This window comes from Eurytemora carolleeae, unplaced genomic scaffold (assembly GCF_000591075.1).
Source record: "Eurytemora carolleeae unplaced genomic scaffold, Eaff_2.0 scaffold1337, whole genome shotgun sequence".
Classification (NCBI taxonomy): Eukaryota; Metazoa; Arthropoda; class Copepoda; order Calanoida; family Temoridae; genus Eurytemora; species Eurytemora carolleeae.
Window position 1 is genome coordinate 34,031 of NW_019397468.1, and position 25,143 is coordinate 59,173.

Genomic DNA, 25,143 nt, shown 5'->3' on the forward strand with positions numbered 1-25,143 from the left:
GGGGGGGGGGATTTTAAATATAACAAATGATGCCATTTTTGGCAGTGACCATTTTCCATTTCGACCAACCATAAACCTTCTCTTGATCATGGTAGTTGCCACAATTAATTTGCGCCCAAACGGTTTAGACATTTTGACTTAAAAAGGTTGTTGTGAGAAGAAACATTTCAGAAATATATTTATCCCGAGAATGATTTGGATTGTTATGGGATAAAATGAATGTACTTAACTAACATTGTTTTTCTGTCTGAGTCGATATTGCAATGTTTCAAATATAACAAGATCACTAACTTTATCTAAGAATAGAATGGTGCATCAAATTCTTTTCCGATTCACATGTCTCCTCATTTTCTCGTCCGAGCCACCTCGAAATCCTCGTCTTTCCCAGATTTAGAAATGTTTATTTGAAGAATATTTATGCCCTAAATGGCCAGATTAAAAAAATTATCCGCAAGAATTGGACATTTCAGTAAATTTGGAAAGACGAGGTTTTTGAGTTGGGTTCTGATAAGAAAATGAGAAACATTTCGTAGAGAAACCGCAAATGAAAATAAACAGCTTAAACGAAGAACAAGAGCTGAAAACTTTAGAATGAGATATTCTTAATCACGATCGCTTAATCTGAGCATCCAATGTATAACACACTTTTGATTTTCTTCTGAGAATCAATTCTTCTTGGATATTTCTTCTGTATAAAAGTTACGTTTTATAACAACTACAGATACAATGCTGTATCGATTGGACTAATATTCGATTGAACTAAAGTCAGCTGTTCACAAGCCGGCTTTTAGAGCATTTAAACAAATATAAATTTAATCATTTTAGTATGAAATTATCAAAAAAAAATATTTTAGGACTATTGTTATTATGAACGTTAGTCTTTATAACATTAATCCAAAACTTACGTTCGTTCAACGATGTTTAGTTCAATTGAAATATGACACCATTAACACCAGAAATCAAAACCGGTTTTTTCAAAAGTTAAAGAGTACATCTTATTATGACACATTGATTGGTTAAATTTAAACTTCTTTCTTGGATATCGAATGCGTTTTAAAATAATCTTGAGTTTAGTAAAACCAGAGCTGGGAACTTTAGAATTAAATATCCTTAATCCCGATCAGTTAATTAATCTGGAGATTAAAAAAGAGGAGAACAAGCATTATTTAATCTGGAGATTAAGAAAAAGATGACATCAAGCATTAATCCCGATATCCACCATTCAAAAGTGTCCGGCTCAGGAGTTTAAGCATTAATCTTGATATCCACCATTCTATAGTTTTCAGCTTAGATTAAAATCTAATTCATATTTGATCAGCCAAAGCTCTTTGAAGAGTATTGTTGTAAATCGGACATTGCCATCTTTGTCACTTAAAATTACGCTTACAGTTCCCTTGAGAAGCTTGACCTCAATTTATAGAATAATACTGTAAAGACGACCTAAAACTTTTTAGTTATAAAGATTCAAAGGCTTAACTTCTGCCCTAAAATTTAGCTTAATTGTTTATTCATTAATTTTACAAAGAACTACATTTAAGTTAATAGTTGTAGAGAATATGAATGTAAGGAAACAGACAGTATAGATTTCTTACAGGCGTCTTTGAAGTCTTGTAATAAATATCCCCGAGTACTATATCAGGGAAACCTGATATCTATCTACATTCCTTCTAATAACTATTATCATCATTTTATGGATATTTCGTAACCAAATAAAAGATTAACTTTATCGTTCATGTACCTTGTAAATATATTTATGTAATAGTTGGGTGCCCGCTACACCGGTCACGCTACACCGGTCACCCATTTGACCTGTAACCTTATGTTTCAATAAATAGTTAGTTTAGTGTAAAATATCGCGTTAAATACACCTGGCTTAAACCCTAGGTAGAAAAGACAGAAAACAGTGCGTTTTTTGTAGTTAAGGTTGATTCGGAAAGACTGGCATTTTGTAACAGTCTCATTACTGCTTCTTTCTACCATATTTAGCATGTAATGTTTGAGACCAATACTTACATATTTTTAGTCCTGCTTCTTTCTACCATATTTAGCATGTAATGTTTGAGACCAATACTTACATATTTTTAGTCCTACTTCTTTCTACCATATTTAGCATGTTATGTTTGAGACCAATACTGACATATTTTTAGTACTGCTTCTTTCTACCATATTTAGCATGTAATGTTTGAGACCAATACTTATATATTTTTAGTCCTAGTTCTTTCTACCATATTTAGCATGAGTTGTTTGAGACCAATGCTTACATATTTTTAGTACTGCTTCTTTCTACCATATTTAGCATGAGTTGTTTGAGACCAATGCTTACATATTTTTAGTACTGCTTCTTTCTACCATATTTAGCATGTAATGTTTGAGACCAATCCTTACATATTTTTAGTCCTGCTTCTTTCTACCATATTTAGCATGTTATGTTTGAGACCAATACTTATATATTTTTAGTCCTGCTTCTTTCTACCATTTGAGACCAATGCTTACATATTTTTAGTACGGCTTCTTTCTACCATATTTATCATTAATTTTTGAGACCAATACTTACATATTTTTAGTCCGGCTTCTTTCTACCTTAGCATGTAATGTTTGAGACCAATACTTACACTCGTCGGCATATATATCAATACAGAGTCTGCTTATTCATTGGTTTGGTGCATGCACACACCACTCTTTATCCTGTTGTATTTCAGTGCCGGATACTGTCTTGAAGTATATGTCCGCCTTTTTTATATAACTATTTCAGTACCAAAAACTGTATTGACGTTAACGGTTTGTATTGATATATATGCTGACCACGGTAGAACCAAGGTTGGTTTTATTTTCATTGGGCCTAACTCTTTAAGTCGAGCCGAAGATCTTGCAGCTGTCAATCACGTGACAAAAGCTGTCGTCAAAGTTGAGTCGAAGATTGAGTCATAAAGTTGGGCCATGTTTTTCATGTGATTCCCCCATTTTTAGAGTGGTATGTCATCTTTACAATGGCATCCTGTCGTCTGATCAAGAACAAATGATTTTTTTTTCATTTTTTCAACTAAAATTTGTTTATTCTTAAAAAGTGATTTATTTGCATTTACACAGGTCTAGTTAATCCAGCCTAATTGTAAACATATTAACAGAAGAAAATTGTAAAAATATGAAAACACAATTACCATGCAAAAAAAAACTAAAATGAAATATCCAAGTTTCTAAACGGATTAGAGAAATGAACGTAATATATATAATAAAAAGACACTTTCTAGAGATAAATATTGCTTCTAGTACTCTCAATGTCACCCCCATTTCTTCGTGCTTGAAAAAAAACAATAAATTTCGCAGATTTTCACGTTTATTAGCGGATTTTCATAGTTTTCAGGCATTTTTAAAATCTGTTTCAAATTTGCAGAACCCCGACGTAAAAAAGCACAGTTGACAAAAATGCCCGTATTTCCTAATTTTTAGTCTCCCTGGGCTCCCTGATTAAATGTTAAAGCTCAGGAATTGAGTTTTGAAAATCATGATGATAAGTAATTTAAGATTTCATCAAGGTTACCCTAAAAGATTATAATAATAAAAGATGTTAATTCTGATCATGTAGAGTTCTACGTATTGTATTTCTGCAAAGCGTGTCCACACTTAAAGCTTTTAGAACGGAGAATGAATTAAAGATTTTGTAATATTCAAGAATGTAATGCAAGGAAAGTTATTTCAGAAGTGTACACATCTGTTGTACTGCAGTGTACTGTCTTATGGCGGTAATGTAAACACAAGACGTATGTCAAAGCCTGACATGGAATCCATCTTTCACATAAAAAATCAATGAAATATTCTGGTCATAGAAAACTATTATGTGAATTATTAAAATTATCAAAATGTAATGCTTTTAACCTCCTCGGATACTAAACGAACACTGATGCATCTATTCTTGTTTACAAATTCTGTCCAAAGAGAACTGTTTCAATATGTACGCAGAGTATACACGACCGAAATTAACTTTCCTTGCATTAAACCCTTGGTAATATTTAAGCGGAGGAAAAAAACAATTTACAGGGAGTGTTGTGGAAAATGAAAGGGGTATTATATAGGCTAAATCCGTCTTTGCCATTTTGTCTTTGCCATAGACCAATATTTTCTATTTCCTACATCTTTGCATCCAAAATTTAAATAGCAAGCTCTACGACATTGGTTTATAAAATCAGAGTTTGTGACAAAGGCTAAATAGTTTAGAACGATTCATTGACTAAAGATATCGTCTTCGTTCTTAAAAGTTCACGAAATTGGAATGAATTTTTCTAAAATTTGCACTCGCGTCTTATAAAGATAAAAGATATTGTTAGATATTCTGCATTCAAATGAACCAAAAAATCGAAATATGTTTTATAATATTTAGAAAGTCAGCTATAAAACTAATTAAATAATTTACGGTTAAATTGGAATGAAGCTTAATGAATTTACATGAATTCTCATTAAGCCTTTTCAGACATTTCCTCATTATAATTACTGTAGATAAAAGTCAAATTAGTGGCGATCTAAGCCTTGATTCGGATTTAGCCTATAACATATTTTTTTCGCGAACACTCCCTCTACCTTTCTAAAAGTAAAATTGATAGAATTATGTAAGAATATCCTTTGCTTATTTAGTTGTACACAAACGATTTTTAAAACGAAATGTGTTTATTTATGTTTATTTATGTTAGCAAACAATAAAAACATTTTAAAAAAATGAGTATATACTTTTTTCCGTATTTGAACATTAATTAATTCAAAATATATTATTCATGATCAACAATTATTCTGCCATGGTTTGATTTACAATAATTACATATATTTTTTTAGAAATTGAACAATGTTGCCAACTCGCCTATATGTAAACATGAATATAGTTATGTTTAAAATAACCCCACCCCTTTCTTATTTGCTTCTCTGTTTTAGACCTGAAAGCCATAAGAGATACAATTTTTATTGATTGCAAATTTTTCTGCCAAGAATTTGATTTGCAGATTTACAACTCCGAAATCATGACTTAGGTTTTATTTCTGAACTCGATCAAAAATATATGTCAGTAAAATAATTAGATTTTACAATTTACAAAATCTGAAAAAAGTTCACTTTTACGTAAACTCTAATGTCATATTTTTAGAAGTGAAACATTTGATAAAAAGTTGAAAAGAATACATATCTCTTAAACATCATTTCTATAAAGAAATAAATAGATTAGGGAATTCAGCATATAATTTCCAATTTTTTTTGTAATTCTAATTTTGACAATTGATCCCCCGTTTCTTATTGAAACAAATTTATTTTTATAGAAATTATTTAAAAAATACAATATTTTATACATATGACAAAAGGATAGCCTTTGGATACAACTATTTACATTTGACACGTAATTTTTTTTATTATCTTTTTTCAGCCCATGTGTTTTAAAACTAAATATCAAAAGAAATTAATGCCAAAAAAGTCTATTTTTCTTGTTATTTTCTAAATGAATTAATTCAATTTCATTTTTTAATCTAATGAATCTAGTTTAAACCGGTTTAAAGGAAAATAACTCATCAGATTAACCAATTTTACAGGAATTAAATAGTTTTTCTGCTAGAAAATCAAGGCGCTTCGCGCCCATCTTCTATTTAAATTGTGAACATGTTCTTTTTGTTTACATTTTAAAACAAAGAAGAAAATTTTTTTGCGGATTTAAAAAAAAAATTCGCGGATTTTCAAGAATTTAAATTTTTTACAAAATTTGAAACCTTTAAAACACTTTTTAAAAATTTTTATCAGTCATAAACCTTTCCTGTGGTCACGTGATGTCCCACAAAAAATTTGGGCCCAATCGGTTGAGCCGTTTTGACGTTTATTGGATACAAACAAACAAACAAACAAACAAACAGACAAGCTAAATTTATATATAGATTATCATCGGCGGATGCGGTTTATATGAAAAAGTGGTAAAATACAATTTCGTAAGTTTATCGCTTGTTGAAGTCTAGACCAAAACGGGATTGAATTTGAATTACAGAAACCAAACACAGCTCGCCCTCGTTAGTTCATGCGTGATTTGAAGAAAAGAATGTATTTTGTTTATTTGAAGCAATTTGAATTAGTATTGGGGTGTTCTAATGAACAGGCCAGTTAAAAGACGACATTAAGGATTAATGATTCGCGCCGAAAATGTTTTCGAGTTTCTCTGTTTTTAAAAATTCAAACTAATTAAACAATATATCCATTACTGTTTGGCATGCGTATTTATCAGATAAAAAGGTTTTGAAAAACATCCAAAGCTTGCAGTACATAATATAATTTGTATTTGCATGTTTTTTTTTTGTACATAAATGTCTTAACGATTTTCTAAGGTATATAGTAGAAGCTTCGGATTGGAAACTGCAAGTACATGTAAGTTGGGAATTGCAATGAATATTGAACATTCCAGAAAATAGGAGTTTGTCCTCCGTTAAAAGGTTTGTTTCCATATTTATTTGGATTGTATCCTTCTATACTGTTTGGATGGTATCCAGTTGTCCCAGGCCAGTATTCATTGGTTGAGCTTGGGTATCCAAATGTCGGATACTGGGATACAATCCCGGGTTTAGGAGTTGTGTGGATATCCTTGATAATCTGGGTTTCCAACACATTTATATCTGGGTCTATTTCATCATCAGTTGGGGGTTGAGCTGACGTTGAAATCTCTAAGGATGATTCAGTCATTTCTTCCTCCATAATCTCCGGGATTTTTACACTAAAGTTTTCAGGATTTTCCATATCATCGTTTGGAAGATTTACTGGTTTCAAATCTTCTAAAATGTTAGCTTCTGTTGGGTACGAATTTAAACTTTCGGGGATTTTCGAACTTTCATCTTTGAATTGATCGTTTGTTTGGTTGTTTATGAGTATTGTAGGATATGTAACAGGTGTTGGAATCTCCGTTTCACTCTCATTTTCACCAAGGGGTACTGTACTCACCTCACCTGCACTTGGATCTACTTCTATAGGTGTAACATATGTTTCAACTGTATTTTGTTTACTTTCTTTGGACAAGGGTCCACCATTGGATATAAACTTTATGGGTAAACGCACTATATCATTTTCCGTCAACTTTTTTATAATGTCATTGATTTTTCTGTTCCGTTTTTGTAAACTGTTATCGTCAAATATCGAATTCACTTCCTTGCTGTTTGCACGATTAACTTCTTTCACTCTCGATTTTGTTGGAGGGGGTAGGATTTTGAATATTCGGGATTCGACTAGTTTTCGGGGGTTTTTGGGTTTCTGTAGATTTGAATTTGTACTTGGTCTTGCTGTACAGATTATACTGCCTAGCAGTACAAAATACAGTACAATTCTGAAACATAAAGAATAATTTGAAAATATTGGATTTCTACATTAAGGTACTCATAATTTGGTAAAATACATCTTTAAAATTATGCTATTTATAATCACTACTTGTCTTTGAACAGCCTAATCTAGACAAATACCAACTATTATTAGTCTCTACTTATCTCTGAACAGTCCAGTCTAAACATATGCCAACTATTATTAGTCTCTACTTATCTCTGAACAGTCTAGTCTAAACCTATACCAACTATTATTAGCCTATACTTATCTCTGAACAGTCTAGTCTAGACACATATACCAACTATTATTAGTCTCTACTTATCTCTGAACAGTCTAGTGTAGACATATACCAACTATTATTAGTCTTTACTTATCTCTGTACAGTCTAGTCTAGACCTATACCAACTATTATTAGTCTCTGTTTATCTCTGTACAGCCTAGTCAAAACCAATATCATCATGTATTAGTCTCTGCGTTTCTAGTCAAAGCTATTTTCCAAAAGAAAAATTTGAATTAAAAAAAGTATTAAAAAGTGCTTTTTTAAAAGTAAAAACTTACCGAGTCATTTTTTTTTAATCCTTTGTCATACTGTTATCATTTTCAGATCATTTTAAAGTCTTTTTCTAAAATATTAAAATTAATTAGTTAAATCATATACGTCCACAGAAAATATTGTGCGCCAATTAAAGATGATTTTCCTATTTTATGCTTCACATATTTGCGCGCACAACACTGATGCGCGCTTGTGCGTGAAAGAATGAATTAGCGACCAGAGTGTTTTGTGGTTTTTATAGAAAAGAAACTGAGACAATCTTGCTGAAATGCATATAAAATTGTAATTTCTTGATATATATACAGATTACAGAGTGTCTCTGAAAAAAAGTGTTTTTAATCTATTAACCTTAAAAACAACGTTTTAATAAAAAGTTACTCTATATAATGCCCAGAACAGGGGGGGTCATCGATGAACCATTTTGCTCGAAAATGTCGTTTTAACTTTAAAAAATCGACCTACTTTTGGGAAATGTGCTTATTCGATCTTCTCCAAAGATTTTACAAAACCAAGGAAAACTTTTATTTTATTCAATAAATTCTTGAATACATGATTACATATTATATATCAGCAACTTTAACATATAAACATATAAAGAGAAATAAAAGAAAAAATAATTAAATTTTCTTTTAAAATCTTTAGAAAAGAGACCGAGCACGTTTTTTAATTTATTTTCTAAAAACGTCATTTTAGAGCAAAATGAATCATCGCCGACACTTTATTTGTCTATCATCGCCGACACTTCATCTGTCTATCATCGCCGACACTTTATTTGTCTAGCATCGCCGACACTTGATCTGTCTATCATTGCCGACACTTTATTTGTCTATCATCGCCGATACTTTATTTATGAAAAGGCTTAAACACACACTACTTTAGAGACAACCCGTATTTTAATCACTTCACTTCATTACAAATGTATTTTCATTTTTACATGTTGTTTTCAATGGGGGCTTTTGGAAAATCATTGCTTGGTATAATTTCAGATATTTCTAAAATTGCAAAATTGCCAACTATGACGGGGGGGGGGGGCCTGAGGGCTATGAATCATGCTTTATAGTCTACCTATAGAGTAAAGATACCTAGCTTTACAAGCGGTTCGCGCCCCCTACTTTAGTAAAACGTATTTAACCATTGTCTTTCAAGTCACCACATTTTCCTCGTCAAATAAATGATGGCTTCATTATATTTATCAATTTCTCTCATGTCTCAGTGAAATTTGTTTTAGATATTTTGGCCAAAATATTTCCTAAACTGAAGAAAATCCTATTAAAAAGCCAAAAATGTTCAAGTCAATTATCAACAAAACCACCGCTAATTTCATCAGAACTCAGAAGAGGTGATACTTTTGCATATTTTATGATACAGGATGCAGAAAAAAGTATAAAAAGAAGAAATATTGATCTGTACTAACTCAAACTGTAATGATTTGTTAGTGCTTTTCGAAATGCTACTTTTCTATAAGGTATTTAGCTGTTCGATCTTAATTTAATTAGTATATATGCCGCATGCTTCCTTTTATTTTTTCTATAATTTTGCTCTTTTACTGTGTAAGTGTCTATTCTGATTATTTCACCATTTTTTTAAAGTATCTCAGCTCTTATTTGAATACAGTAAACATCATCAACCCTAAAACAGGAAGACGACTTTTAAACTAAAGTTATGCCTTTAAATAGTCCAATAAACATGAGACACAGCAAATGTGGAGTGTAAAAAAAAATATTTTTAAGAGATTTAATAAGTCAAAATAGTAAAACTCTTTTTGTTTTGTAACAACGTCAAATATAATTTTGTATTGCTATACTGTCGTCTTCCTATTCTACTGTATTCTGGAATTCTAAATATGAAAACTAAAACAATAAACCTTGAATGTCTACACTGTAAACATCAAACATCTGATTTATTAAAAATATCTGATAAAATTTGACATATGCTTGGGTTACATAGGCGTCAAATAAATACCATTTTATTGACCTTGAAAGCATTAAAACCACAGACATTCAAACATTTGACCTACGATTTTCATACAGCCTTAAATTTGAATAAGACATATTAAATATTTTTATCATTGCTTTGTTTGAAAAAGGCATAATTTACACACGCAATGTATATAATGAGTCGATTCACGATCTGTAGATTTTTATGGCTATCTACTTATATCTAAATAAACATATATGTATTTATAACAGCATTATGTTTGTTTCCTGCTAAAAGAAATGAGAGTATACATTTATATTTCTGTTTCGTTGAATTTATGATTCCCTAAAACTGTAAACCTGTTTCTTTCTTGACCAATTTATTAAATAAAACAATAAAAAGGCTACAATTAAGCCAAATTAATTAACACGGAACTATCTAGTCTATCTGGAACTATCTGGAACTATCTGGAACTATCTGGAACTATCTGGAATTATCTGGAACTATCTGGAACTCTCTGGAACTATCTGGAACTATCTGAAACTCTCTGGAACTATCTGGAACTATTTAGAACTATCTAGAACTATCTGGAACTATCTGGAACTATTTGGAAATATTTAGAACTATCTAGAACTATCTGGAACAATTTGGTACCATCTGGAACTATCTGTCTGTCTTTCTTTCTATATGTAAATCTATCTATCTGTCTATTTATCTCTCTGTCTATCTATATATCTGTCAATCTATCTATCTGTCTCTCTATCTATCTGTCTATTTATATCTATCTATCTATGTAACTGCATATGCCTGTAAAAGTGCATAAAATTCTGCTGCAACTATGCAATAACTAATAACTATACGAAGGATTATTATCTGGACTAGACTCCCAAGAAAAGCCCCGGGACTCCTTGGATCGACCTACAGGGTGTCCCAATAAACATGAACATTAAGAGATTTTACGACTTATGAACTTTTCAAATGTTGTCTCCCTTCTTTAACATTTACAGAGATATTAAACATTTGAATAATTATGATGTTATAATAAATTGAAATATGGTCAAATTTATTAATATCTCCGTCAATTTTTCAGGCGGAAAAATTCATCCTTTTAGGGTTTTTGAGATACTAGTAAAAAGTGGGTTCACTTCATAATGCCACATGGAGGAATGACATCGTCACTTCATTGTCATGCTTTTTGGGACACCCTGCACGGGGAAAATACTTCATGGAAATTCCAACGAAAGGGAATGTACACAAAATTCACTATAAAAGCTTAGACAACATATTTTTAGATATAAATTAATACCAAATTTGAAAAGTAGAAAAACAATTTAAATTGTAAACATTAAAAACAATTTGATGGAAAATCAAAGAATTCAATTTCTCGGGTTTTGTAAATGTCAACAAAGTATAGATTACTTAAATCGTTTTAAATTACACAAACATTTTCTAAAGATCCAATTATTATGATCTATGCAACTTATGCACATTTACTATGAACTAAGGTACTGCACCTTCTTCGTTTTTAAAACGAAACAACGTTTTTCAAAAAATGTGAAAACGATCCATCCCTATACATAAAAGCCCCCAACTCCCCTCCATCAATCCTATTTCATTTTATAAACACTTGCTATGCAAAATGCATACTTGTTAAATACATAAAAAAGACTTTTGTTTTAATTTGTTCTTAACACATTTAAAACTAATCGGTACTTCTATCCTGGTTTAAATTAAACTAATCGGTACTTCTATCCTGGTTTAATTTTTTATTATTAAATGTACTTGGTTCTATATATAATATATACATATTAACTTTAATGTAAGTCTTTAATGTACTTGGTAGCTACAACTACTGTAAACCTAGCTCTACCATGTACAGCTAGCACTACTATATAGCTACAACTACTGCAAAGCTAGCTCTACCATGTACAGCTAGCTCTACCATGTACAGCTAGCACTACTATATAGCTACAACTACTGCAAAGCTAGCTCTACCATGTACAGCTAGCACTACTATATAGCTACAACTACTGCAAACCTAGCTCTACCATGTACAGCTATCACTACTATATAGCTAAAAATACTGTAAAGCTAGCTTTATTGAACAGCTACAACTACTGTACAGTTTCAACTTATGTACAATTTCAACTACTGTACAGCTGCAACAACTGTTCAGCTACAATTACTGTAAAGCTAGCTCAATTGTACAGTTCCAACTTCTGCACAGTTACAACTACTGTATAGCTAAAACAACTGTACAGCTACAAATACTGTACAGTTTCAACTTATGTACAATTTCAACTACTGTACAGCTGCAACAACTGTTCAGCTACAATTACTGTAAAGCTAGCTCAATTGTACAGTTCCAACTTCTGCACAGTTACAACTACTGTACAGCTAAAACAACTGTACAGCTACAAATACTGTACAGCTACAACTACTGCACAGCTACAAACTACTATACAGCTACAACTACTGTACAGCTACAAATACTGTACAGCTACAACTACTGTACAGCTACAACTACTGTACAGTTCCAACTACTGTACAGCTACAACTACTGTACAGCTACAACTACTGTACAGCTAAAACAACTGTACAGCTACAAATACTATACAGCTACAACTACTGTACAGCTACAAACTACTGTACAGATACAAACTACTATACAGCTATAACTACTGTACAGTTCCAACTTCTGTACAGCTACAAATACTGTACAGCTACAACAACTTTACAGCTACAACTACTGTACAGCTACAACAACTGTACAGCTACATCTACCGAAGAGCTACAAATATTGTACAGCTACAACTACTGTACAGCTACAGCTACTGTACAACTAAAACTACTGCACAGTTCAAACTAATGTACATTTCCAACTACTGTACAGCTGCAACTACTGTACAGCTACAACTACTGTACAGCTACAACAAATGAACAGTTCCAACTACTGTACAGCTACAACTACTGTACAGCTACAACTACTGTACAGATACAAATACTGTACAGCTACAACAACTTTACAGCTACAACTACTGTACAGCTACAACTACTGTACAGCTACAACTACTGTACAGCTACAAATACTGTACAGCTACAACTACTGTACAGCTACAACTACTGTACAGCTACAACTACTGTGCAGCTACAAATACTGTACAGCTACAACAACTGAACAGTTCCAACTACTGTACAGCTACAACAACTGAACAGTTCCAACTACTGTACAGCTACAACTACTGTACAGCTACAACCACTATTCAGCTACAACTACTGTACAGCTATAACTACTGTACAGCTACAATGTGTAGAGATGGGCATCAACGCTTTAAGTAGATTTATACATGTGTAGAGATGGGCATCAACACTTTAAGTAGATTATGTGTCGAGATAAGCATCAACGCTTTAAGTAGATTTATACATGTGTAGAGATGGGCATCAACGTTTTAAATAGATTTATACATGTGTAGAGATGGGTATCAAGGCTTTAAATAGATTTATACATGTGTAGAGATGGGCATCAATGCTTTAAGTAGATTTATACATGTGTAGAGATGGGCATCAACGCTGTAAGTAGATTTATACATGTTTAGAAATGGGCATCAACGCTTTAAGTAGATTTATACGTGTGTAGAAATGGGTATCAAGGCTTTATGTATATTTATACATTTGTAGAGATGAGCATCAACGCTGTAAGTAGATATATACGTGTGTAGAGATGGGCATCAACGCTTTAAGTAGATTTATACATGTGTAGATTGGGCATCACCTCTTTAAATAGATTTATACGTGTGTACCGATGGGCATCAACTCTTTAAATAGATTTATACATTTATAAATATGTAGAGATTGACATTGTTTTTTAAAAACGAAGAAAATAATCATGTGAAGAAGTTGAAAAAACTATAGTTTTTTACTGAAAAAAAAACGATTTTGAAAAAATAATATTTATTTTTACTAAACAACCTATTTTTTCGACAAACGTTTATATAAACTATGTTGATTTTACTGAATAAACGATTTAATCTAACAAACAATCTTACTAAATGAACAATTTTGCTGAAAAAAACGTTTTTACTGAACGATTTTAAGAAAGAGAAAACGAACAAAATAGATGAAACCTGCACAATATTTTTTATGATTAAAATAACGAACAAAATAGGTCGTTCATAAACGATAAACAAATAAAATGAAAAAATTCAAACGCACTCATCTCACGAGAATTTCCCAAGAAGGTTCGTTTGGCGTACTATCCTGTTTTGCTTGATACAATCTGCATGCGTACTGTACGGCTAGAATAAGGTAAAATCAAACTTTTCATAAATTACTGGTCCGACTATGTAACCTCGTATTTCCTTTGTTTTTCTTTTTTTTGGCCATTTGCCGAGTATGAATGCATTTAATTGGATGCAGATTATAAATTCCAAAAAGTTCTTCAAAAAAACTCTTTAAAAAGAGTTGCCAATAAACCCAATTGAAAAAAACACAGATTTTGCCGCAAACTCAAATTTTCTAATCGATATAATTTTGCAACCAAACGCCGCAAACTTTTGATATTTCATACTATGAATTTAGGTTTAAAAGATAAAAAATGTACACCATCATGTTATCAAGATTCAGGACTTTTAAAATTTGAGTTTGTGGCAAAAATTAAGAGTAACTTTGCTATAATGATACGTGGGGTAGCCTAAACTAGAAAGTTTTTATAGTTTAACTTGTGAAGATAGTAATCCTATGTGCAAATACGACATTGCAGAAAGAAAGTCTTTTATGCCTAACAGCCATGGATGTTTCGTTTTAGAATCGTTTTCAAAAACGATCGTTTCGTCTTCGGAAAAAATCTATCATTTTGTTATCGAAAAAACGATAGTTTTGTTTTCGGAAAAAACTATCGTTTCGTTTTCGGAAAAAAAGATCGTTTCGTATTCGGAAAAAAACGATAGTTTCGTTTTCGGAAAAACGACCATTTTTTAAGAAACGTACTTTTAAAAAACGATCGTTTTTAAAACGATCGTTTTGTTTTCGGTTTTTCGTCGTCGTTTTCATAGCGAAACGGAAATTATATTACTCCATTCTTCACAGATTGCTTTTCCGGAATTTTTAGAGAACCTATCCTAAGTTTTTGGTGACATTTTTGAATTTAAAAGAACGTTATTTGAAATTTTTTAAACGGACCTTCTTCTGATTTTTTTTAAGAACAGACATCTCCATTTCTTTTTAGCGACATAATACTTAATATTAGAAGATTTTTTCGAGATTTTTTTTTTATATTTCCCCATATGGATATTAAGCAATTGTCATTTAGACTAAAGAGGTCATATTCCTTGATTTTCAGATCTTTTTTACAATTTTTAGTATTATTATTATTATTATTATTATTATTATTATCATCATAATTATTATTATTATTATTATTATTATCCCTTATATATAATCTTTATTTTATCATTTAACTGTAGTCAAAGATCATATTCCTTGAATAATAAAATCAAGTTTTTATGTAAGAGCAAAATTATTATTATTATTATTATTATTATAATTATGCAAGCAATATAATCTTATTTAGATCATTTAACGTGAGAGAAATGATAGAGAAACTGAATAATAAAATCAAGTTTTTATGTAAGAGCAAATAATGTTGATAACTAAAGTTACGCACATTGCACCTACTCTGTGCACGGTCTAGTAAAAACTAACTGTACGCGCTTCGCCAGAGAATATACGGAGTTTTGGCGCATCATCTTTACAATTAGGTGCTCATTACATTTCATAAAATTTTATGATTCATTTTTTTCATTTTTTTTATTGAAGGAGTTACAGGTTTTTAGATTTCCGAATTCAGGTTACGGGTTTTTTCAAGGTTTTAATATTTAAGTATTAATTATTTAGAATTTAGAATTATTAGGTGCTCATCATATTCCATGTAATATTAGGATTCAGGTTCTTAATTCTACGCAATTCTGCGCAACGGAAATCTGATTGAAAACCCTACTATCGACAAAATTATAAATAACCGTCAAATCTAAGATTAAAATGTGGGATCTGGAACGGTATATATATGCCGACTTCTTCATATTTATTAGATTAACAATATCGGTATTTTCTGTTTAAAAACGATATAGTTTAAGGAGAAAAACAGGGATAAATAAATAATACAGGTTTAAAGGGTACCATTGTTAATCAGACACGCCAATCTATAAATTTCAGGTTTCCGGTTTCAAGTTTCATGTTTCAGGTTTCAGGTTTCATGTTTCATGTTTCAGGTTTCAGGTTTTAGGTTTCAGGTTTCAGAGCGAGTTTCATCTGTGGGATACATATTGAGATTACAGAAGGTCATACCTGGATTGGTAACAGAAGATCATACCTGGATTGGTACAGACCTAAGAGAACTTGTTGGAGTAAGGCATTTGCTACACAGGCATGAGAAAGATAAATTATTCAGTTAAACATTAAAAACATTCAAAACATTTTTTTCACAATAGCTTTTCAACAGATGGAGTAATGATTGAAAAAAAAAAGATTTTAATCTTTCGTGCTATTTATTTTAGTTTGAAGGTGAATTCAAAAAGTTTTAGTTTGAAGTGAATTCAAAAAGTTTTAGTTTGAAGTGAATTCAAGAAGAGTTCTAAAAAAATTTTCCAATGCAATGAAGATCCCAGCATCTTGGAAAATTTTAGTTGTTGAAGCAAGAGTTGAGGTTGTTGCTTGAGTCAATATTTAACATGACAATTAGGATTGTAATTCAAATAAAACCATTGTCTCATGTTTATCCATCCTCTTCAATATTGAGGGTGTTCCAAGTCAAGATACAGGGTTTTCCATCGAACATGAGTCAAGATACAGGGTGTTCCATGGAACTTGAGTCAAGATAAAAGTTTTTCCATAGAACAAAAGTCAAAATACAAGGATTTTTATCTTAGTTTCTATGTTTTATAACATCCTTGCTCTGTTACTTTCTTTATTCAAGAAGTTTTGTATCTTAGTTTCTATGTTTTATAACATCCCTGCACCGTTACTAAGATTATTCAAGAAGATTTTTATCTTAGTTTTTATGTTTTATAACATCCCTGCACTGTTAATAAGTTTACTCAAGAAGTTTTTTATCTTAGTTTCTATGTTTTATAACATCCCTGCACTGTTACTAAGTTTACTCAAGAAGTTTTTTTATCTTAGTTTCTATGTTTTATAACATCGCTGCACTGTTACTAAGTTTACTCAAGAAGATTTTTATCTTAGTTTCTATGTTTTATAACATCCCTGCACTGTTACTACGTTTACTCAAGAATTATTTGTATCTTAGTATCTATGTTTTATAACTTCCCTGCACTGTTACTACGTTTACTCAAGAAGTATTTTTATCTTAGTTTCTATGTTTTATAACATCCCTGCACTGTCACTAAGTTTACTCAAGAAGTATTTGTATCTTCGTTTCTATGTTTTATAATCCCTGCACTGTTACTACGTTTACTCAAGAAGTATTTTTATCTTAGTTTCTATGTTTTATAACATCCCTGCACTGTCACTAAGTTTACTCAAGAAGTATTTGTATCTTCGTTTCTATGTTTTATAAAATCCCTGCACTGTTACTAAGTTTACTCAAGAAGTTTTTTATCTTAGTTTCCATGTTTTATAACATCCCTGCACTGTTACTAATTTTACTGAAGAAGTTTTTGTATCTTTGTTTCTATGTTTTATGACATCCCTGCACTGTTACTAAGTTTAATTGCGTTGAACCAATATTTAATATTTACCTTTGTCAACAAAGATTTTTGTTTAATCATCTTAAAATTGTCAAAAATTGGTCCACACTGGATTTCTTCCCTTGAACCATGAAACAGGGGCTGGGGGGGAGGGGCGATTTTTTAGATCGTGGGGGGGGGTGAATTTGAAGTGAGTAATTCTCCCGATCCAATTTGCACCCCAAAGAAATTGAGGCTTTGCCTCAAACTCAAATTTTCCTATAATTTTGCAACCTGCTTTGATCTTTGATATTAGATATTTAGATATTTTTTAATTCTCAAAGAATTTATAGTTTAAAATATCAAAGGTCTACTGTTATAAATTTTGTATAACACAATATTCTGTAAATATGAACTACGTTGTTCATTATTAACTATCTGCATTTGTAAACTTCTATGTAAACGCCATTTTTCATTTGAACTGTGCTTCAAATGATTACGTAGCATGATTAGCTTAATTATATGATAAAGAATGACGTATATCTTAATTGCGTCTATTTTAACTGAGCTGTAAATACGTATATCATGATTGCCTTGATCATATGATACATATAACAACGTAGGAATTGTAATTATGTATATTATCTTTAACATATAACATATAGACCTCAAATAGATCAGTTGATATAGAGACTCTGAATTGATTACTGCCGAGAGATTTCTCCTTGAAGCATAGTTGAGATTGTGCACATTGGTTTGGCGTTGATAGATTACGAGCTAGTGTCCTATTGACATCAATAGCTCATGAGATCATGCCCAATTGTTTGGCATCGATCGATTAATTGCTAGGGTCCGTGTTGACATTGATAGCTGACGAGATCACACCCATTGGTTTGGCGTTGATAGAATACGAGATACTGTTCGGTTGGCACTGATATCTCATTAGATCGTGCCCAGTGGTTTGGCATTGATAGGTTACAAGATTGCAACCGGGTTTAGACATTGATAGCTAAGTGGAACTGAATTCTACCTGGATAGATACAGATCTGAGAACAGTTTATGGAGTAGGGTATATACTACACTACGACATTTAGTTGTAAAGATATATATATATTAGAAAATCAGGGGGGGCATTCATTATTAAGGGGAGTATTCAAAATTTAGAATAGAGCATTCAAAATTTTAGAGGAAGCATAAAACAATTTCAGCAGTATCAGGATCGACCCAAAATGTCAAGTGAAATTAACAACAAAATAAAAGGCTTATAATATTTTGAACATCTATTGTTATAAAATGGGTTTAAAAAATTAAAAAAACTAAATTTACAGAAAAGTGCTTTGTCAAGGCGGCCAACTGAAAAGTGTTTGTTTACAATAGATTTAACAATGTATTTGTAATATTATTATATTTTAGAGGTTACAATAATAACATCCGGTATCAAGCTAAAGCAATATAATATTATTATAGAGCATTCAAAAGGACGGTTTTGTTGTAATTTCTAACATTTATTACTATTATTATTGTTTTAAAACCACAAAACCACAATTAAATGTCTTACCTTTTTTTAAAAAAAATATTTAACTCCTTGTGTTTTCATATTGGTAGTTAATCATGGAAATTATTTCTATCTAAAAAAGTCTTTGCCAAAAACCGAAATTTTCAAATCCCATTATCTTTGCAATCTGGAGATTGAAATATCTAAGCTCTATGACATTGGGTTGAAAAAGTAAATTGAATAGAAATATAAAGGAAGACTTAATTCCTTTAAACAAAAGAAAATCCGCGAATCTTTTTTCTCTCAAAATCAAAAGTTCAGAAAAGCAAAAATGTGCATTCATATTATTTCTCTCTAAATCTAAAATTTTATGAAGATTGAATCGCAGAAGCACAGAAAATTGGCAAAATTGTAATAAGAAAATTCGCAATTTTCAGTTCTTGTCCAATTTTTAAGAAAAAGTTATTTAAATTCTCTAGTTCCTTAATCTTCTTAGTATATTCTAAAGTATTAAATATAAGCTGTTCAGTTGAAACCTTAAGAACCATTGAAAAACAATTTTTCCGTAAAAATTATACCAGAACTGAAAATTGCGAATTTTCTACTTACAATTTTGCAAATTTTCTGAGATTCTTTGATTCAATCTTTTTAAAATTTTAGATTTCAATAGAAACAATTTATTTACACATTTTTGTTTTTCTAAACTTTTGATTTTGAAAGAAAAAAAGGTTCGCGGATTTTGGGCCATTAAAGAATCAAAAAAAAATACAAATTTTCAAAAAATATTTAAAAAAACAGAAGAGTTGCACAAAAAAAGTTACACTTTTGAACCAGGAGCCGCAAATCACACTTTTTTTTACTCACCCTGTATATAATATATTTTCTTTGAGTTGGACCCCTAGCATTGTGGAATATATTCCATTCTTATAAGAATATTTTCAGATTTCTCAAATATCGTCTTTTTATTCATTCATTCTGGGTCCTACTGTATGTAGCTTTTACCAGTTCTTTTAGAATAAAATCTCCAATTTTTTACTTTCTAAAACAATTTTTTATAAAGTGTTTCCAATTTCGTTTTGAAAGTTAGATTAGAAAATGATTTATAGTAAAAAGTCCAAACTGTCAAACTTTACTCATTAGTGTGAAGTCATGCATAGTTTGACAGATGAAAAATATCAGTTTTTGATCATTAATTTTATTTAATAAATCTGTTGTTTTTATATTTTCTCTTTACTGGTGTTTAGTAAAAACTTATTATTACCGCGATTTAATAAAATTGAATAACTACGACTCAGGTCTAAGCTGTCGTAAGGTCTATAATTTACGGTTTGGGCTTTTGGATTTAAGTTGCATCTAATTTTCCACCGAGTTTAGTTTATAAAACCGGTTTATTATTGCATTTGGCGGATTTTCATTGTTGGAATTGGCGCATTCCGGGTTTTAGAGAAGAGCAAAACTCAACACTGAGTCTTATTCTCCACTAAAACCAACCAAGGTTGGTTTTATTTTCATTGAGCCTAACTATGTAAGGCTAAGATCTCGCAGCTGTCATTCACGTGACACAAGTTGTCATCAGAGTTGGGTCCTAGATTGGGTTTTAAAGCCGAGTTTCAGGAATTAAGACCCGAGCCGAAGCTTTTAAATCCCGGGCTCGGGACTGTTTCAAGTGCCCCTCCATGTATAGATTTACAACGGTACCCTAAAAAGCTTTAATGGATCAGATATCAATGTTTAAAACTAATTATTTTTAGTTGTGGTTTCCTCACAATAATGACTGGTGCATTTCTACTGCAGACAAACAATGTTGGAATTAAAAGAATTAAATACTGTTGAAACTAGATCCACGACTATAAAGATACCGTTTTAAATCGGTTATTTCCATTTTTGCACGGAGGGTTACTTGAAATTACACGTAACGTCCCTTTAACCCTATTTACCCTGGGGGGGGGGGGGTAAAACTGACCCCCTTATCGTTTTTTTTGCGATATCTCAAAAAAATTTTGAGCTATAGGAAGCTCAAATTTTCTGACTTTTCTAACAACACATGTCCATCACTTAAGGATAAAAGCTGGGCTTTTATACCTACTGCCTGAGTCCTCAGACATACTGCATAAAGTCCCTATTCTACCTATACCAGGCTAAATCTTGATTTAAACCTAGTTCCAGTCATTGGATTTCAATATTGTATAACACTGTGGAAAGCCCATAACAAAAACAAGCAGATTGCACATTTTGCACAGACACCTTTGAAGGAAATTTTCACATTTATAGTTTTTCTTGAAAACACATTTAGGTTTTGAAAATTTTGAAAATGTTTTTGCACATTTGAATTCGCTTGGTCAAGAGCTTTTCAAAAATTATAATTTGTTGCAATTTTTACAATTGCAATTAATAACTTGATTTCGCAATAAATATTTGGATTTTTTCAAATTTGCCATTTAACTGACAGCTTACAAGAATGTTAGTTAAAGGGTAGGGAGGTGGGAGGGGGAATAAACTTGTAAGGGTATGGAGGGGGGAAGATGTCGAAGCCTGACATGGGATCCATCTTTCACATAAAAAATCAATATTCTGGTCATAGGAAACTATTATGTGAATTATCAAAATTATCAAAATGTAATGCTTTTAACTTCCCCGGATACTAAACGAACACTGAGGCATCTATTCTTGTTTACAAATTCCGCCCAGAAAGAACTGGTTTCAATATGTACGCAGAGCATACTCAACTGCAATTAACTTTCCTTGCATTATAACCTTGCTCACTCGGAATTCTGCTACACAAAACGCGCTAGGTCAATCAAATGCTGGGTACACTATACACGGGCTGGTACGAGTTAACACTGCAACTGTCAATCCTTGTATCGGTTTGTATCATGCAACTTTAAAAATTATTTGAGAGTGGATTTTTATTTTAATTATCGAAAATCAATGGTAAAGTAAAAGCTCTGGAAAAAATTATTATGTTCAGACTAATTTGACAAATAAATTAACTTTTGCTGATGTTAAAAATACAAAATATACAAGCTTAGTATAAGTGTGCATAATCTAGTTCCAGGGTCCCAGCACCTGCAAGTGCTTGAATATATAGTGCACTCCGCCATACAATTGTTAGTATAAGTGTACATAATCTAGTTCCAGGGCCACAGTCCCTGCTTGTTTGTACATATCATGCACTCCACCGTACACTTGAAATCCAAAAGTTTGAACCTGAAAATAAAAGTTCCCAATAATATATCAGGTTTTGGTGGATCCAGGAGCCAGTAGACTACCATGTTATTTACATGCAATTTATCATACTAGAAATTCAAGGCGCTTCGCGCCCTTCTTTCTAGCCTTAGAGGGCGCTTCGCGCCCATCTTCTAAATTAATATAGATTAAAGGGACTTCAAGTGACTCTCCATGCAAAGATGACTATAACCGGTTTACAACGGTACACTTATAAGCTTCTTCTGAGGCTGATCATCAATTATGAATTAATGAATTATATATCCATGTTTTTGTTTATTTCAACTGTTAAATTTTATTTGTGGTTTCCCTGCAAAATAGTTTGCGCATTTTTTTTGAGAAATTTACAGAAAAAAAATTTTCGAGCCAGAAAAACGACATTTTTGATCAGATTTAGGTTTCAAGGGTAACATTGTTAATCGAACATAGCTTTCTGTTCATGGAGAGTTACACAAACTACGCTTTATTGTAATTACATACTTGTATTTTTATATTCTGAATTAACACTTAACTTTTTGGAGAAATCTGCACTTTTTACTTTTTAATTTCATTTTTGACTTTGAACACTTTATGATCTTAACTGATCACTAAATATACGTATACACTGTAGGGGTTTTTTTAAAGGGAGTGACCGGCAATGTATGGTGGTTGAACTGAGTTTCCTCGATGTATAATTACTGAGTTTGAGTTCAAGTGACGTACAAAATCATGAATTTTCAGAATCGTTTTTTAAAGTATTAAATAACGACGATGAAAAATAAAGTAAAAATTATACAGTAAACTGATTAGATGGTCAGGAACATATTTCTCAATTGAAATTTTCAATAAATCAATTTTAGAATCAATTATTTGGTAGATTTCTACAAATTCTTCAAATTTCGTCTTTTTAATAAAAATAAGAGAAAATCTGCAGAAAATCTTTGTGAATAAAGAGAGATTTTAGAAACGAATAATTGAATACGATTACTTATTTTCGATGATAAGAATTAATTTTTATTCTCTCAACCTATTCCTCAACAACTATTTTTTTATTTCTAAAAATACAAAACATACAAGCTAGTATAACTGTACATAATCTAGTTCCAGGGCCCCGGCACCTGCTTGTTTGTACATATCATACACTCCACCGTACACTTGAAATCCAAAAGTTTGAACCTGAAAAGTTATAAAAATTATATTATTATAAAACCTTACTTTTATAAGTCATAGTATACGCTATTTCTTATTGAAAACTTGTACTCCATTACTTTCCTTAATCAAAAATGGATGCTACAGGGTTACCCACAAAATGTGAGACTGTAAAGACGACCTGAAGTTCTTGTAATATGACAATTCCAAGGTTAAAATAAATCATCTTCCTCAAATATAGTATTTGTGTAACCTTTAAATGATTAGACAAAGAAAGAAAACAAGGTAACAGTTGCAGGTAATCATTTAAATAAATTTAGTTCTATCTAGAGTACAGTACAGTGCATTCCAGTTCAGTACAGTCCAGTACAGTACAGGTCAGTACAGTCAAGTCAAGTCCAGAAATATCAGTACAGTACAGTTCAGAAGGTCCCAGTTCGTAAAGTCCAGTACAGTACAGTCCATTGCAGTACAGTCCAGTACAGTAAAGTCCAGTACAGAAAAGTCCAGTACAGAAACGTCCAGTACAGAATATTCCAGTACAGTACAGTCCAGTCCAGTACAGTCCAATACAGTCAAGTACAGTCCAGTACAGTTCAGTACAGTACAGTACAATAAAGTCCGGTAAAGTACAGTCCACTAAAGTACAGTCCAGTACGGTACAGTCCAGTACAGTACAGTTCAGTATACAGGCCAGTACAGTACAGTCCAATACAGTACAGTACAGTAGATTCTTGGGAACATTCTATACCACCTTACTTAGTAAATGTAATTGTTTATTTTTAATATCTCATGCACTTTCTATAATTCATCGTCCAATTTTTAAAATAGAAAATATATAAATACTTACGTCTGGAAATGGAAATCCTTTTTCTCATTTTCTAAAAGATTAAGGAATCGTGATTTAAAAATAAATAAATAATACCTGAGCTATCTCAAGGGGAGGTGCGTCTATTATTAGTGCTCCTCTATAGTATGCCTAAAAGACCAAAATTAGTTCAGATTCTCAAAATATTCTGAGCTCAGATTTGACAACGATTTTTTTGAATTTATGAATTCTTTCTGAACTCAATCAGTATTCTACTAAACGAGAATAAAGAGGTTATTTCAAATAACATCGATCAGGGTCCCAACGGTAACCCTTAAACCTTTGCCTGAGCAAATCTGATAAAGATATCTTTAAGTTTCTATCTGAAAATTTATAAAGTATCTTTGGTGCTTCTCTGTGTGTGATAAACGATAAACATAGAGAAAACGGTCAAAATTGAACACGTTTCCGGATAAAAATGGATAATACAAAGGGACAAATTCTGAACGAAAAATTGTCTTTTTCTCCGACAACAGTTGTCTTTGAAAAGTAAGATCAATACTAATCAATAGCTAATGAGCTATTTAGTTTACCCCGAAATTTCCCAAATAAATTACCTTAAACTGATGAAAAGGAATGGATATATACTCAAAATCCAAATTTTCAGTGTTTAATTCAAATTTGGCTTCATAAGATCCTTTACTGCAATTAATAAGAAAATCATAATAATAATAATAATGCTAATAATAATAATAATAATAATAATAATAATAATAATAATGATAATAATAATAATAATAATAATAATGATAATAATAAGAATAATAATAATAATAATTGTGGCGGATATGAATATCGTCTTCCTGAAGAATTCTAGAAATCCAAGGAGGGAGTTTTTCGATCAGCTGATATATGAAACATGTGTTTAAGATTCAATTATTTTTACTATATAAGTTAAGTTTTTAAATAAAGTTAATCGTTGAGTAACTCTTTTCCTTTAAAGTTGTAGCACGCCAAA

At 31.4% G+C, this 25,143-nt stretch overlaps 2 protein-coding genes across 2 annotated transcripts in view; both read right to left on the bottom strand.

The window, feature by feature from the left end:
- Window positions 1–5,827: 5,827 nt before the first annotated feature.
- On the bottom strand, window positions 5,828–7,942 carry LOC111714460 (uncharacterized). Its single transcript, XM_023489566.1, has 2 exons — window positions 7,876–7,942; window positions 5,828–7,324 (listed from the first exon to the last, which is right to left on the bottom strand). The coding sequence occupies exons 1-2, from the start codon at window positions 7,881–7,883 to the stop codon at window positions 6,334–6,336; spliced, it is 999 nt and encodes a 332-aa protein (XP_023345334.1). The 5' UTR covers window positions 7,884–7,942; the 3' UTR covers window positions 5,828–6,333.
- A 15,256-nt stretch (window positions 7,943–23,198) lies between these two features.
- LOC111714455 (uncharacterized) overlaps window positions 23,199–25,143 on the bottom strand; it is a gene marked incomplete in the record, with an annotated part of 9,422 nt that continues 7,477 nt past the window's right edge. Inside the window, 3 exon segments of the mRNA XM_023489560.1 lie at window positions 23,199–23,344; window positions 24,243–24,296; window positions 24,743–24,827. Of these exon segments, the coding sequence (XP_023345328.1) occupies window positions 23,246–23,344; window positions 24,243–24,296; window positions 24,743–24,827 (238 nt within the window).